Genomic DNA, 15,882 nt, shown 5'->3' with positions numbered 1-15,882 from the left:
CACAATGAAAATTGTGAGATGATGCTTTCTTGAGTAACTCAAGCTTTTACTCTGTATAAAAAAAGGTCATTGTACATGGTGACTTGGTAAGAGGACATAATCATTTGATAGTGATGTTGATGATGCTGATGTCCTCGTAGGGCTTGTCTGTCTTGGGATTGACTTTAACGTTGGAGATCCTCTGAACAACTTCCATCCCTTTGCTGCTCCTTCCAAAGACGGTGTGCTTGTTGTCCAGCCAGGGCTGAAAAGAGTATGGGGGGATGATTTAGTGTAACAATATCAACACATGAGCGCACACACACACGCACACACACACGCACACACACACACGAGCGCACACACACGAGCGCACACACACGAGCGCACACACACGAGCGCACACGAGCGTGCACACACACGCACGAGCACGCACACACACGCGCGCACACACACACACACGAGCGCACACACACACAAACACACGAGCACGCACACACACACACACGAGCGCGCGCGCACACACACACACACAGACACACACAGGAACGAGGACTCTTTACCGTGGGCACGACGGTGACGAAGAACTGGGATCCGTTGGTGCCGGGGCCTCCGTTGGCCATGCTGAGAGTGTAGGGTCGGTCGTGCCTCAGCGTGGCGTGGAACTCGTCCTCAAACTCCCCCCCCCAGATGCTCTCCCCCCCCATGCCCGTGCCGGTGGGGTCTCCCGTCTGGATCATGAAGCCCTGAGGGAGACGAGGGGAGACCAGAGACTTCATATTCAAACTCACACAGCTCCTCTCCTGATCTCTCTCTTAGGAGTATTTGATGCGTTGTGGATCTAGACTCTTCAACACAAATGGCTGACCGGACCTCACGATGTTCAAACGCGGACTCGCATCTGTACCTTGATGACTCTGTGGAATATGTGTCCGTTGAAGTAGCCGTTCCTGCTGTGGACGCAGAAGTTCTCCACCGTCTTGGGACACCTGAGGGAAATAAGAACGAGAGACGCGGTCAAAAACCCAAACCCAACGCAAGACTTGTACTCAGTGGCCACTCTATTAGGCACATCTATCTAGTACTGGCTAGGCCCCCCTTTTGCCACCAGAATTCAACAAGGTGCCCTTCTGCGCACCGCCGTTGTAAACAGCTGTTATTTGAGCATCTGTGGCCTTTCTGTGAGCTTCACCTTTCTCCTCTGACCTCTCATTAACAAATGGTAAATGGACTGCACTTATATAGCGCTTTTCCACCTTAGCGGCACTCTAAGCGCTTTACAATGGCCTCTCATTCACCCATTCACACACACATTCACACACCAATGACGGTAGCTGCCATGCAAGGTGCTAACCTGCTCATTGGGAGCAATTTGGGGTTAAGTGTCTTGCTCAAGGACACTTCGACATGTGGACAGTCGGAGCTGGGATTCGAACCACTGACCCTTCGATCATTGAACAACCTGCTCTACCAACTGAGCTACAGTCGCACAAGGTGTTCACACTCACTGGAGGTTTTTTGTTTATCTCCTCATTGTCCGTAGACTCTAGAGACTGTAGTGCCCAAAAGTCCCGGGAGGGAACACAGGTTCCTGAGAACCACGCCTGGCACCAACAATCATACCGCGGTCAAAGTCGCTTAGATCACACGTCTTACCCGTTCTGTTTGGTCAAACTTCAACTAAACCTCTTCACCATGTCTACATGCTTTATATACTGAGTTGCAGCAATATGATTGTCTGTTTGGAGGAGCAGGCCGACTGAGTGTAGATGTCTACATGAGATCATCATTCTGGATAATCGACAGCACAGATAACAGTTTAGAAATAAATAATAAGTGTGAACCTACTCCACGGGAAAGAGCTTGATGTGGATGTCCCCCATGGTGGTGTGGATGATGGCGCTGTCCGACACCCTCTTGGGTCCCTCGGCCTGCGTGGCGGCCATCACCTCCTCCTTAGAGGGCTTCTCGTTGAAGATGTCCCTGTCTGACTCGGCACTCTTGGTGTCCTCGGGCTCCCTCTTGGTGAACTGGACACGCAATTCGATATGATTAGGATATAAATATGGTTTTACTCATAGTCAAGATGGATGGATACTAGATAGACTGACAGACAGACAGAGACACATAGATAGATAGATAGATAGATAGATAGATAGATAGATAGATAGATAGATAGATAGATAGATAGATAGATAGATAGATAGATAAGAGTAGGTTCCCATCTCACCATGTAGAAGCGGTTCTTTTTGAACGCGGTGCAGAAGATGGTGGGGTCGGGCATGGTGTTCTGCAGGGCGGGGTTGTCCGACGCCTTCATCTCTATGGTGGGGGCGGTCTGCGACACCTTGGCGACCCCCTGGAAGAGGCTCAACTTGACCACCCGGACGTTCTCCAGCTTCCCAAGGATCCGCACGCACCTGAGATAGATCACAACACGGTTACATGAATCACTATAAAAATCACTACTCCAGATTTACTAAGCAGTGTCTCAGCTCTCTCGTGCCCAAACAGGGATGTGTGGCGTGTTAATATGCTAGGCAGGGCTGGTCCAAACCAACCACACCAAAGACCAGGGGGGAGATGAACGACGTTTCCTCAAAACGGTGTGCAACAAGCTTTGAGGTAGGTTTTCTCTCGTTTGGTGGGTGTGTCAGAGGTGTCGCCCAATCGGCAGACTGACATATAAACCCCGTCGCATCTGCTCAGCTGCCGTAGGTGCAACGCTTGCTCAACACACAGCGTGATCGACGCACCGGCGTTTCAAATCAATGTTTTGTAACGTTTCGTCAGGGCTGAACTCGCCCCAGGGCCGGGTGACCGACTGGTCATCGTGGGCTGTGGCTAATTACCTATTGGTTTCCACATTGATGACCTTAATGCCCAGCATGGTCCCGTAGAGGACAAAGTGGCCCGTTTCATCAAAGATGATGTTGGTCAGCCGGATTCCATCGATCTTCTCCAGCTCCCTCTCCGTTGCCATCCTCCGGCCGAACTCCATGTCCGGCAGCTGCTGCCTCATCTGCTGCAGCTCTGTGAACATCTGGCAAGCATGGAATCCATAAAAATGTTATGAACATCCATAGTGCGTCGGTGCAGGTCAAAGAGGTAAACAATTAAAAAATAGTGGGGTCCGCACACAGATACTGCTCCACCAAAATGTATTGTACAACACAACGTTTCTACCTGCAAAGCTCACCTGACGAAGACCTTTGCAGGTCGAAACGTTGTGTGTTGCACAATGCATTTTGGTGGAGCTTTAGCCGTGTGCGGACCTCACTATTTTTAACATCTAGCAAGCAGACATTCATGTAGTGAGCAGTGACTGAGCACATTGACAAAAACGTGCGTCACTGATGCTTCGGCGCACTATTTGACGAGCAAAAGTGGAATTACAGAGCACAGTAACTCGGAAACTCACCGTTAGTGATTCATCAAACACCCGCATCAGTTTCCCGGTCAGGAAACGGAAAATTCTCACTTTCCGGTCAGTGGCGATGGAGGCCATCTTCTTGCCGTCATGAGAGAAAGCCAGGCTGGTAGGATAGGTTTTGTGCTTGGCAAATTCATACAGGTCTGTGTCCGTTTTGTACTCCCAGTCCACGTGCCTGGGGAATTTGAACTCATGCGGGAGGCCGGTCCAGTACTCCAACATTCCCGCCTTGTCAGCAGAGACGATGACCCGGAATCTGGCATTCAGACGGATTTGGGAGAGGGGAGAGGAGTGCATCTTGTCGAAGATGTGAAGCGTCTCGTTGCTTCCCCGTCCGTCGTAGACAAAGATCTTCCCCGTGGACTTCTCCGAGCACGCCACGGCGGAGATGGCGTCCCCTGGGTTGTAGATCCACTCACACTGACCTGGCTGGAAGCTGCACGGGACACAGAGGGAGGTCAGGCTGGATGACAGCATGCTTTTGCGTCGAAGAAACAGAGAGTCAGTTCAGCACGCCTCTTAATGACTTCGATTTTCAAAGACGTAGGTGACGTGAACCTACCCTAGCTTCAGCATGTTGATCATGTCAAAGTTGACGACGTCAAATACTTTCATGGCCTGGTCGTCCCCCACCGAACAGAACAAGGCCCCATCAGCGCTCACAGAAATACACTCTATCACACCTGTGGGAGAGAACCAAGTATTTACACATTGACTCTTTGCTATCAGCATTGTGTGTGTGTGTGTGTGTGTGTGTGTGTGTGTGTGTGTGTGTGTGTGTGTGTGTGTGTGTGTGTGTGTGTGTGTGTTGATCATTATAGTATAGTTACCCAGGTGGCTACGGAAGTGTTTGACAAACTCTATTCCTGCATCCTCCTTCTTTTTCCAGAACTTCACATGACCATCCTGACTGGCTGTGATGATGAAGTCGGTCCTAAGGTACAAGCAGAGGCAGATAACGTAAACACCAAATTCCTGTCGCAAAATTAAATAGCATGTTTTCCAGCTAACTAAAGTGAGCCACGTCCGGGATGGGGGGCCATATCTCCTGCAGGACACAGGCCTAAGCAGCGGGGCATGGAAAGGCAAACATTGAAGTAACTACCTATCATTACTTACTTGGAGCAAACAATATACGTGATAACGTCTCTGTGCATGTAGCTTCGTTCATACATGGCCGCGGATGGCAAGTTGTCCAGGTACACACGTTCGTATTCAAGCACTAGGAAAAAGAAAACACCACATCACTGATGTAAATGTGAACACGAAACTCTGTTACTGGCTTAATTATCCTAGCATGGCTAGCTAGCTAACTGGCTAACTAGACAACAAAGTCAAGCCATGGCACACAAACAAGGAAAAAACATACCCTTTCTTTTCTTTGACTGGGTAGCTTCGTTTGGCATGGGCCCGACCCATTCTTCTTCCTCTCCGTGTTCATCTCCAGCCTCAGTCTCGTCTAGTTTTCGCTTTAGCTCCGCACTGTCCGTGGTGGCCGCCATTGTTTCTCCGCAGTTCGTGCTCTGCTTCCGTACACGCATGGGCGGGCTCGCCATTCTGAAGCTATTTCGCCCCCTACAGCTCAAGTCGTGTACATCCCCAAGCCCCCAGGATTCGAAATCTAAAGTGAAGAGGCCTGGATGAAATGACGAAAAATTAATAATAAATTCACTGGCTCCCTGGAGGAATTTAGCCTGGCTGCAATAACGAACGGAATGAATACCATCTACTAGCAAACAAAACATGTTCAGTTATATTTAACCTGTTAAAACTAAGATGCCTGGATGAAAAAATAATTTCTCCAATGGATATATTTGACAAAAACAGGTTAATATGCAAGCCGGTTTTCATTGCTAAATCAAAGCGGGGAGAGCCGGGAACGTGCGTCTACATTTCACATAAACGTGAACTTTTTCGTGGACGCGCGTCGGACAGAAAAGCACAACTGCGCAAGTACAAAAGTCACCGGAAATAGTCAAATGACTACAAATTTGCCAAGATGGCGCGGTTCAATAGGGCTTCATTGTTGATAACGGTCAGTGAATGGAGTGTATCCAGTTCTATTTCCCCCACCCCTGATGCATATTCCTTTGTGGCAATGATGGAGTGGAAACATGGAATTTCTTTTTGAATTAATATGATACACTACTAGTACTTATCTATGAGACCCCTAACATGTAAAACAATGAGTAAAAAAAAAGGCAGGAATCTTTTCTTTTATCTAAACTGAAAAGTAGAAGTGTCCCTAGACTGTATTGCACTGAAATACATAGCATACTAGTTTCAGTGTTCAAATCGTAATACTGGCAATGGGAAAAACAACCTATAACGAGTACTATTATGTGAGCTCTAACCAGCTCATGTGATAATGACGCTGGTCAAGCTAAAAAGGCCCCTGGTTAGAATGGACGGTGCCTAGTGCAGTTTGGGGCAGAAGAGGGGAAGGCCCAGGGATGTATGTGGTTAGAGGATAGATTACTCTACTCAATCCCAGTTTAATAAGTATTCATTAGAATCCCAGTGAGGGTGATATCCTGTGGACTGAAGAATTAATATCCCTTAGAGGAAAACTGCAGCTGGGGCTCGGTGGCTTTGTACTGGGGCTCTGTACTGGGGCTCTCTACTGGGGCTCTGTACATGGGCTCTGTACTGGGGCTCTGTACTGGGGCTCTGGGAGACAAAGGCCAGGCATGTGGCTTAGGAGGTAGAGTGGCCGGTTGGGGATCGCAAGGTCCCTGGTTTGATCCCAGCTTCTGCCATGTGCCAAAGTGTCCTTGAGCAAGACATTTAACCACAAAATAATTCACGTGTGGCAGTGTGCAACCACCTAGTACTGTCGCCTCACAGCAAGAAGATCTCTGGGCCTTTCTGTGCAGAGTTATCTAACAAGGATATTATGATCTACCGTGTCAAACGCTGCACTCAGATCCAGGAGAACAAGGACAGAGACCTTTCTTAAGTCAGCATTGACTGAACTCAAATGAGCTTAAATGAAAAGTCACATAATAAAGCTTTAAGCCTTAGTTTGGGTTATGCAAGGTTGGTTTTGCTTGTGCTGAAAGGTCATCTCACTAGGCAGTGTGCCCCCTAAATTCTTTGGTATGCTGCAGTAGCTAATGAAGGCAGTTGCAATACACCTCTCACACACACGATGGCGCAAGTACTACAGAAATATTCCTACAGCATTATCACATGAAATGTGGACGTCAGTAGCCATGAATTGCTTGAAAGTCCACAGTTGACACGCCAGTGACATTCTTTTTTCTTCACTTTTACACAATTATGGGTCATGAGGCAACAGCTAACTCCTAGATATCAACAACACCTCACTATTTCAAGAGAGAGAGAGAGAGAGATTACTTTTTTTTCTTTTTTTTGCTAGAAGATCCACAATTGCTGCCATATCCTAAGCACTAACCCATAGCCCAACAGACTAAAGAAATGTCCAGAGATCTATCACATTAAGAGCTCCAGATGACATATGCATAAGCATACTTATTAGTCATAAACTATTTTCTTGGTCTCAACTTTAATATGTTCTTTTTATTATGCTTTACACATTCCAGTATACAAATACTGCACAACCTATATCAAACTAAAACTGATATCCGACACCAGAAGTGTTAATAAACAATATGCAATGGCTAAACAAACAAATGTGGCAACATCATTTAGCACCATTATATCTAGCATTATCTTAACCGATATGCCATCTCGAGGTTATTGGCATAGTTAATCCTACACTTTGAGGTGACCAGGAGATATCCTGTTCTCTCAGAGCCCTCTGCCTCTGAACGCTCGATCGGAACATGCGCACAGCTTGATGGTTAGTGTGCACATCTGCAATGACGTCAGACGAACCTCCCAGCCTGAAAAAGCTGCCAATTTGAAGCAGCTCGGAACTTGACTATGGTACAGACCGGTTATACTGTATTGAAGAGAGCTACTTCAGCTCAACTTAGCTGTGTTGCATGCACTATTCTAGACCATTTGATTTTGTTGTGCAGAATAGGCTATTACCTGCAACATATAAACTAACAACTCCTAAACTCTAAATCTAGCGTTTTTAAATGGACAGAGAGGCTATGAACTAGATCCAATACTTTACATAATGAAATAGATTTTTTGCCAAGATAGTTGTGTCTGAGAGACTGTCCTCTGTTTTGTCTGAAGGAGATAGCCTCTGCAGTTTTACCGTGCAGAAGTTTCAGAGATTGGCTTAAACCGAAAGGAGATGGCCAGTTGAGAGCAGTGATTTGGGAACGGAACTTCAGTGCTGAAGAAGTCCTATTGTCTTCAAGTCTACTTTACACAGAGCACTGCAGCTGACAATGAAGATGAACACGGTAACTACCTCTCCCAGCTCTGAACTAGAGGACGGAGCGATGTGACTGTTTAATCTAAAGCCTATTGCTTAGGCTTCTTGCAATATTTCTGGAAATAGCCCATCTTTCACATCTTCTACACAAATCTATGCATACCAAGTTTGGATTTGTAACAAACTCAGAAAATATGTCCCCTCTGATAGTCAGAGTGCAACCTAAGCAAACACAATTTACCTTGCAATTAGTTTTGTGTAGATTAGATTTGCGAGATATTGGGCAAAACTCTCATTTTGTTACATTTATTACCGGCTACACATCTGCACGGTCTGTCGGCTTGCCCAGACAAACTAAACAGAACCATCTTCTCAGATCGAGATAACAACACATTATTTAGGCTACATTTACGTAACAAAAGTTGGCTCTCAAATAACGAGTTGATGCTGTTGAATTTCAGATGCCTTACGATTGCAGTAGTAGTGAAAAGTCACTTGTTTTTATTTGAGCAGCCGGTGTAATGCATTTGGGCCGGATGCCAACTGTCTGGGTCAGGCTGAGGGGCCAAGTAGATTTAAGCGCTGCTGTCTGGATATGTGCTGCTATAGATGTTCATTAAATAGCCCTTACCGAAGGTGCAACACGCCGTTTCCATGCGGATTATATACTTAATTGCGTTTTTATCCACTTGTATTGTTGATATTCAGCCAAAGGTGAGAATGAGGCACCATTTTTTTCATACAGCTTGGACCAATGTAATTTTAAATTCATGGCGATCTGCAGAATTGTCCGTGAGTAATCTACTACTACTTGATAATATGTCTGGGTATTCTCTGAATGGCTGATTATGTCATTAGTTATAGCCAACTGTATGCATTAGTAACCCGTGCATAGATTATGATTTTGCAAAGCTATTCATCCTGTTTCTTTCTGTCATGTTCCTTTTTTGTGTGTGTGTGTGTGTGTGTGTGTGTGTGTGTGTGTGTGTGTGTGTGTGTGTGTGTGTGTGTGTGTGTGTGTGTGGAATGGGGGGGCTCACAAACCAAACGGCACCTAAACTACTAGCCTACTTGCATGATCCTGGCATTAGTCCTCCACACCTCCTCACACATACCATGCTGAGATGAATGTTGATTTTATGGTTTTCACCATGGCTCTAGGGTCTCAAGTGTGTATAAATGACATAACCTTTTGAAGCCAGGTGCTGTGATGACAGAGGGTGCTTGTGGACATTGATGCACAAGCTTTTCTCTTTTTTTACTTGATCAATTTGTTGTTGCTATTGTTGTTGTTGTTGTTGCTGTTTCTCTCGAACCTCTGAGCTTCTTTCTGGATCTCAGTACGGTGGGAAAATCCAGTAACCCACTTGCAATCTTGGTTTGGCAGGTCGGAGTATGACTGTTCAGTCACAAGCATGTGTTTATCAACCATATTATACCTGTACATCATCTGAGAAGAGTGTAGGAAATGACACATCAGCTTCGCCCCCCCCTACGTCTCGGTTGGTATAGCCCACTCATTCAACAATGCAATCTTTCTTTTGCAGGTATGCAGATGGATAGCCCAAGACAAGCTCCCAAACAAGATCTAATGCTGTGGAGGAGTTATACTTGAAGCGATCGACCGATGGATTCTAGCATCACCCGTGAGTTGCTGACATGAGCCCGGGGACACGCGGAAGTGACATCTGGAAGTGTCCACTTTCAGAAGCGGTCTGAGACCTGGAGGAGCTGCTAGAAGAAGCGAGGACATTTCACACCGAGGACGTCGGCCATGGACCTGTTATGGTGCTGCGTCGGACCGACTGCGTCTTTCTAACCCGACTGTAGCCCCCTCCGTACCCCTCACCCACCCCCCCATGTCAGAACTGTCTCTGAATTATGGAAATTTTGTGGAAGACGCTGACTTGGATATTGAGCCTGGTGGTCATGGCTGCTTCAGAGTTTCAGAGCGTCGACACACTTTCACACAACTCCCAAGGTATGGCGGTCCGGCGCGTGCGGTAGGCGGGGCTTTCGCTCGGCGGTCAGGCAGGTGCATGATGGGAGCTCAGAGAGCCGCTGTAACATCTGGCGCCCTTACTGTTTTCTTATGGGGGAGATGGACGAGGCGTAGATCACCGTGACCCGTGTTTGTTTAGAACGGCGTGAGGTCATGTCTGTACTCCGTCAAACGACTGAGTCAACCCCACCGGTCTTACTGAAGGCTGCATGTAGTGGTGGAGGTGACCGTGGTGTAATAACCCCTCCTGAGGTCTGTAGACACGGTCTGAGACGTTAGATGAGCTGACTCACTGAGCTAATGCCTTGGCGTGGGCTGGGTGAGTTGTCTCACGCAACTCCTGCCTGTTTGACATGTAATGAAGAGGTACAATGCACCCCTCCTATATCTCCCTGGTCTGTATCAAGGGACTACTATAGTATATTACTTACTTACCGATAGACCTTTCGAGATCTTAACAGGTATTCTAAATGTCATGGTGGCTGACCTGTAGAAGCAGTGTCTGAAGTTTCTCATATCTTCTGTATGTATCACCTCATGACTTCCTGCTGATCATAAAGTAATGAATGAATATTTGAATGCCTTGGTGAACCCAAAACAAAATATTTGTCGTCTTCTTTCAACCTCTTCTTCTTCCTCTCTTCCCATCCTCCCTGCTCTCCTGTCTCGTTGCTCCGTGGTTCTTACCGGCCAAAGAGGAGTTCCTGTCCTACCTGGAGCACTACCAGCTCACGGTGCCGGTGCGCGTGGACGAGAACGGCAAGTTCCTCAGCTACACTGTGAAACACCACAGACCAGGCCGGCGGAGACGAGGCGCCACGGACCCTTCCGGAACGCGCCCCGACCCCGAACCCGAACCCCGCCCAGAGCCCTCGGACAAACGGCTCTTCTACAGCCTGTCGGCCTACGGGAAGCACTTTCACCTGGACCTGACCCTCAACCCCCGCCTGGTGTCCAAACATTTCACTGTGGAGTACTGGGGTAGAGACGGCCTGGAGTGGAGGCACGGCATGGTGGACAACTGCCACTATGTGGGATTCCTACAGAACCAGTTCAGTACCACCAGAGTGGTGCTCAGTAACTGCAAGGGCTTGGTGAGTATAATGGGAGTTTGGACCTCTTGGGTTTTTTAGTGTATTAGCTGTAAGTGCCGGTATAGAAGCAGGGTATTCAGTGTGCGTTGGAGAGGGTGAAAAGAGGTCTCTTCGTAGCGCACCTTTAATCCTGCTTCTCCATGTGGCTAGGATTTGATGTATGATTTGATGTTTGCAATGCATAATAGTGGATGTTGAAGTGTGTTTACAGTATACAACAGTACATAATTGTGGATGTTGAATGTTTACGGTATATTGCACAGAGTACTGTGTGTTGCGTATACAGTATACATTAAAGTGTAGTATTTAGTATACCTGAGGAGGTCAGGATTTCTGTTGCTAAGGAAAGCACAGCCTTTTTGGTCTGTCTGTCTCCGCTCATGAGTCACTAAGAGTAATCTCTGCTCTGCTTACCTCAGACAATCCCTCAGCTCTAATGGCGAAGGATTAGGCCAAGTGTAGTTTGCTAAATAGCATTTTGGCCTCAGTCCACTTGGCACAGTGACACTATGCGCAGGGTAATGTGGGATAAGGTTATTCTAGTGGAGGATCTCTTCTCTTGCAACAAAAGCCTCAGAGATCTCCTCCCGCCAGATCCATCCAGCAGAGAGAAACTAACACCTATCCCCCTCAAGGCTCGTTACTGATAAGCATCAAGGCATGGCTTTTTGTTTGTTTACTAAACAGTCTGAACCAACTCAGTTTGGGGTAACTTCTCCAGTTGGCTCCTCAAATGGCAGGGCTATCAATAACAGAGCGCAAGTTGCTCTTGAAAGATTTGTCAGATTTTTGTGAGGTAATGTTTACGTTCATATGAACCTTTCAGACATGAGAGGGATTGAAGCTCGTTTTGAACTGGGCATCATGTGAATTGAATTTGTTTTATAAAAGCCATAACAAAGCAGGTAATCACAGAGGCTGAGGCAGTGGTCCGCAGGCTCTAACTCAGACTATGTGACTGGCCAGGATCTCTTAGTCATGGAAGCATTTGGAAAACTCTTATTCTGCTTACTTTGAAATATCTCAAAACAAGGAAAAAGCCCTGTTTCTCTTTGCCAATTGCAATCATGTGGAGAAAAACATGTATTATTGTTGTTGCAGCCAAATGTATTGGCAAACCCAAGCTAAAGCATCATAAATTGAATTAGTATTAGGTCTGCTTTGCCTCTGACGGTTTTAATAGTACCAAATATGGACAAAATTGAAATGTATCTCTAGTTCGATCTCGCAGGTTGCCAGAGGTATTTGATATCTTGACATCACACGCAGAGACCTTTAAATATGTATTTGTTGCCTTTGTGTGCCAGTTTGTGATATTTCCTTAATTGGTTTCGTTGTGGGTTTTACGGACCAACGCAACTTGCAAATGTTTTCTATAAACACATTTTAAAGCACTTTTTCAATTTATGTTACAAAGGGGGTGTTCAGGGGCAGAGCACTGTTTACCTTGGTTGGAGTACCAGTAATTATAGTGTTGTTCTTGGTGTAATTGGTTGTTATGACATGATTTATCAAATTGCGTTAGAGTGTGGGCTGTTTTTACATTTGACTGCAACACAGCGAGATATGAATTGTATGTGCTGCAACATAACTTGTAGTCTGGAAGAGGCCATTACCTCTGAGTGTAATTTTATAGATGACTGTTGTCCAGAGAGAAAATCTGCTTCATAATGCACTTTAGGAATACAATCAGTTGAAAATTATAATGATAAAGATCGGGGCATTTGTCAGATGTCATTTCAATTGAAAGGCATAAACGGTTTGATCCAGTTGGGCATGTTGAAATTCCCTGTGCGATCACGATTGTGATCCTAGCATTACAATAACATCAATGTCTTCTGTTCTGTGTAATGTGTCCTGCTGCGTTGTTCGCCACTGTTTATAACCTGTCTCTCTCAATGTTCTTGTTTTTCAACAAGCACGGTGTTATAACAACAGAGGAAGAGCAGTATTTAATAGAGCCGTTAAAGAATATATCCTCCCCGACATCCAGTGCGTGGGACCTGGAAGAAGCACAGCAGCATGTTATTTATAAAAAGTCTTCCATTCCCTTGCCACGAGAGCACAGCCAGGAGTTCAGCTGTGGCATTTCAGGTTGGTGAACCTCCGTCTGGGCTTGGCCTCTGGGACTGACGTAAAGGATCAGCTATACATAGCAGGGCGGGTTTGGTTCTAGGCCCGGGTTCCGGTCGGAAATGACCTGGCCACAGAACCCTCCTCCAAACAGAAAAGCACTACCTCTGCGCCCACCGAATCCAAAACGGCGCTTTTTTTTTCTCGTAGAACAATCTCATTCATAGGTGTATCGTCTCACTTATTCGTGAATGCTCAACATCAGATACTTCAGCACTCCTCTAGGCTTTGTGTCTGAGACATGAGTGGATTGGAGTAGAACCAGGTGGATATTGAGGTATTTGGGCCAAGGTCTTATAAGGAACAGCAGAGACAGCCAGGCCAGGAAGCCAACGTGCCCCAACATGTACTATCTTATAGCTTTTTTCCCAGAGCATCTGGGTCATAAAGCCTTCAGCTTCAAGGTTCAAAGGGGCAGACTCCCTACGTGTGTGTGTGTCACACTCGTTTTCCCAATGGGTTTGCCTTCACACGGGCTGTATTCGATCATCTTTTTTTTTCTGTAGATGAAATTGATTTGTATTCAAGGTCATTCATCTTTCAGAGTACATGAGTGTTGTTTCATATGTAAATCCTCACAGTTTAAGTCTTCCATGATGATGCATAGTGCTACTGATGTGGGTCACGCCCACAGCTAGCCAGCATAACCCTTTTTAGTCAAACATCCCACTTCCATTCCCCATCTTAGTTGTATGTATATGACTGCTGTATTCACCATAACTCATCTCTTATGATAATCATGTACAGCCGCATAGAATGTGCTCGCTCACACTATTCATACATTACCACGAAAACTGAAAAAAAAGGCTAAAGCGTGTCTTGTGTCTCGTTCGTTCACAGACCTCACAAAAAATGGGAAGCCCTGGCAGTTTAGCACGCCCCCGCCAGCCCCCCCGCCCCCCCCCCACCCCGGCCCCCCTGACCAACAGCACCCCCCCCAGCGGCGGGCGCCGGGCGCGGCGTTCCATCAGCACGGAGCGCTTCGTAGAGACCCTGGTGGTAGCCGACAAAATGATGGTCGGTTACCACGGACGCAAAGACATCGAGCACTACATCCTGTCTGTAATGAATATTGTAAGGTTGATCCTGCTTTTCACTTGGGTTTGGTTGATTGTTGTGCTGGTAGCTAGAGAAGCTTGTGATCGTACAGACGGATCTTATCAGTAGCTCCCATCTCTGCTTGAAGTCCCCCATTTACACATTTACTCATAGCATGGCTTTGTTCCAACACCTCAATCATGGGGTGCCCCCCCCGACATAGTGGCTCTCCTCACCTCCTCTTTCTCGTTAACGCTAGTAAGGAGTAAGCATAGGAAGCCACTACAGAGTATTGAGACAGTCTCAGCCCACTGTTAAACCCCTGTATGACTGAGAAAAGCTATGGGAAAGAAAGTAGAGTGCATGATGGACTTGTTTGGAACACAGCCCCCTTAGCAGCATGAGTTGGATGTGTGGATATTGTTTTTGTATCTGCGGTTCTGTGTGTGCGACTAGAATAAGACAATGTTGTGATTCATGGACACAATTTGTCTGACTTTGTGTCTTTTCTTCTTTTCTGGAGGTCAGGTTGCCAAACTTTACCGTGATGCCAGTCTAGGAAACGTTGTGAACATTATTGTAACCAGGTTGATTGTTCTGACTGAAGATCAGGTGAGTGGATCTCTTGCTCCCTCACACACACACACACACACACACACACACACACACACACACACACACACACACACTGCTCTCTCTCTCTCTCTCTCACACACACACACACACACACACACATACACTGCTCTCTCTCTCACTCACACACACACACACACACACACTGCTCTCTCTCTCTCTCTCTCTCTCTCTCTCTCTCTCTCACACACACACACACACACACACACACACACACACACACGGTACCGCATGTGAATTGTAAGTGCCTGCCTGGTATGCTCTGAGGGAGCTGTTTTATCTGATCGCTCTGGTCGGAGACAGAAGAGAAGGCATCTACCACATGTCTGACACCACTTAAGATAAAAGACCCGCCAGTAGAGATGTGCGCTGGCGTCTCCCCTTAGGGAGACCACATTGAGGATTTTGACATTATACTATTTACCTATGTTGGCTTAATGGGAGAAACAGTGTTTTTCTAGCATCTGTTTTTCTGAAGGGTCGCAGAGGCCCTTTATATAGGACAGGGGCCAGCAATGATGAATATATGTCTTCATCTTCAGTTTCAAGAGAGAACTCCTTATGTTTTATCCAGGGGGAGGTTGCTTTGAATGTGTTGGTCAGGGAATGTTAGTGATTCAACTGCAGTAAGAGACTTGGAAAATATAATTCATTCAAATCAGTATAGGACTAACAATGTATTGCAGTCCTTTTAGTAGATTAGATGTAGATTTAGTAGTTTTCATATCTAGATAATTAGATTCTCAGTGATGAAGAGATGTTGTGCGAGGCTGCTTGTCTCTGCTGGAGTGTTGAGGTGACTCAGAAAGGGGGTTTGGTGTTTTTGCGTTGCAGCCCAACTTAGAGATCAACCACCATGCTGACAAATCCCTCGACAGCTTCTGTAAGTGGCAGAAGTCCATCCTCACTCACCAAGGAGACGGCAACAGCATTCCGGAGAACGGGATGGCCCACCATGACAACGCAGTTCTTATCACGCGGTAAGTGTAGTTTTACAACAGCTGAGAGTTGAAAACAGGTCTTCAACTTCGAATGTGTGGACTTTGCTCATCTTGGCAAAAACAGTGTGTAGAGGTGGGTATATTTCTTTGCAAAGTGCTACAACACCAGATTCTGTGGTGTTTGCAGGTGACAGCCGGCAGTCGTATTTGAAACGGACAGGAACGTCAAACTGCTGTTAGGCCTACCTGTCATACTACAATGGAGGCAATGGGTGGTAACCGTGTTGCAGCGAAAACACCGACATTACCTG

At 46.4% G+C, this 15,882-nt stretch overlaps 2 protein-coding genes across 2 annotated transcripts in view; one reads left to right on the top strand and one right to left on the bottom strand.

Annotated features, from left to right (window-relative positions):
- Nucleotides 1-70: 70 nt before the first annotated feature.
- ppwd1 (peptidylprolyl isomerase domain and WD repeat containing 1) lies at nucleotides 71-4,914 on the bottom strand (the record flags this gene model as incomplete). The annotated part of the gene is made up of 11 exons (XM_084450138.1): nucleotides 71-244; nucleotides 543-725; nucleotides 887-968; nucleotides 1,828-2,009; nucleotides 2,210-2,399; nucleotides 2,832-3,022; nucleotides 3,401-3,848; nucleotides 3,975-4,095; nucleotides 4,243-4,346; nucleotides 4,532-4,634; nucleotides 4,782-4,914. The coding sequence occupies 11 exons, from the start codon at nucleotides 4,912-4,914 to the stop codon at nucleotides 101-103; spliced, it is 1,881 nt and encodes a 626-aa protein (XP_084306264.1). The 3' UTR covers nucleotides 71-100.
- Nucleotides 4,915-9,611: 4,697 nt separating this feature from the next.
- Nucleotides 9,612-15,882, top strand: part of adamts6 (ADAM metallopeptidase with thrombospondin type 1 motif, 6) — a gene marked incomplete at both ends in the record, with an annotated part of 48,020 nt that continues 41,749 nt past the window's right edge. Inside the window, 7 exon segments of the mRNA XM_084449226.1 lie at nucleotides 9,612-9,711; nucleotides 10,429-10,826; nucleotides 12,746-12,920; nucleotides 13,800-13,875; nucleotides 13,877-14,033; nucleotides 14,526-14,609; nucleotides 15,465-15,610. Of these exon segments, the coding sequence (XP_084305352.1) occupies nucleotides 9,612-9,711; nucleotides 10,429-10,826; nucleotides 12,746-12,920; nucleotides 13,800-13,875; nucleotides 13,877-14,033; nucleotides 14,526-14,609; nucleotides 15,465-15,610 (1,136 nt within the window).

The sequence above is a fragment of the Borostomias antarcticus genome, assembly GCF_949987555.1.
Source record: "Borostomias antarcticus genome assembly, chromosome: 2".
In the NCBI taxonomy this organism is placed as follows: domain Eukaryota; kingdom Metazoa; phylum Chordata; class Actinopteri; order Stomiiformes; family Stomiidae; genus Borostomias; species Borostomias antarcticus.
The sequence above is the reverse complement of the archived record's forward strand: the minus strand, read 5'-3'. Positions and strand labels throughout refer to the sequence as shown.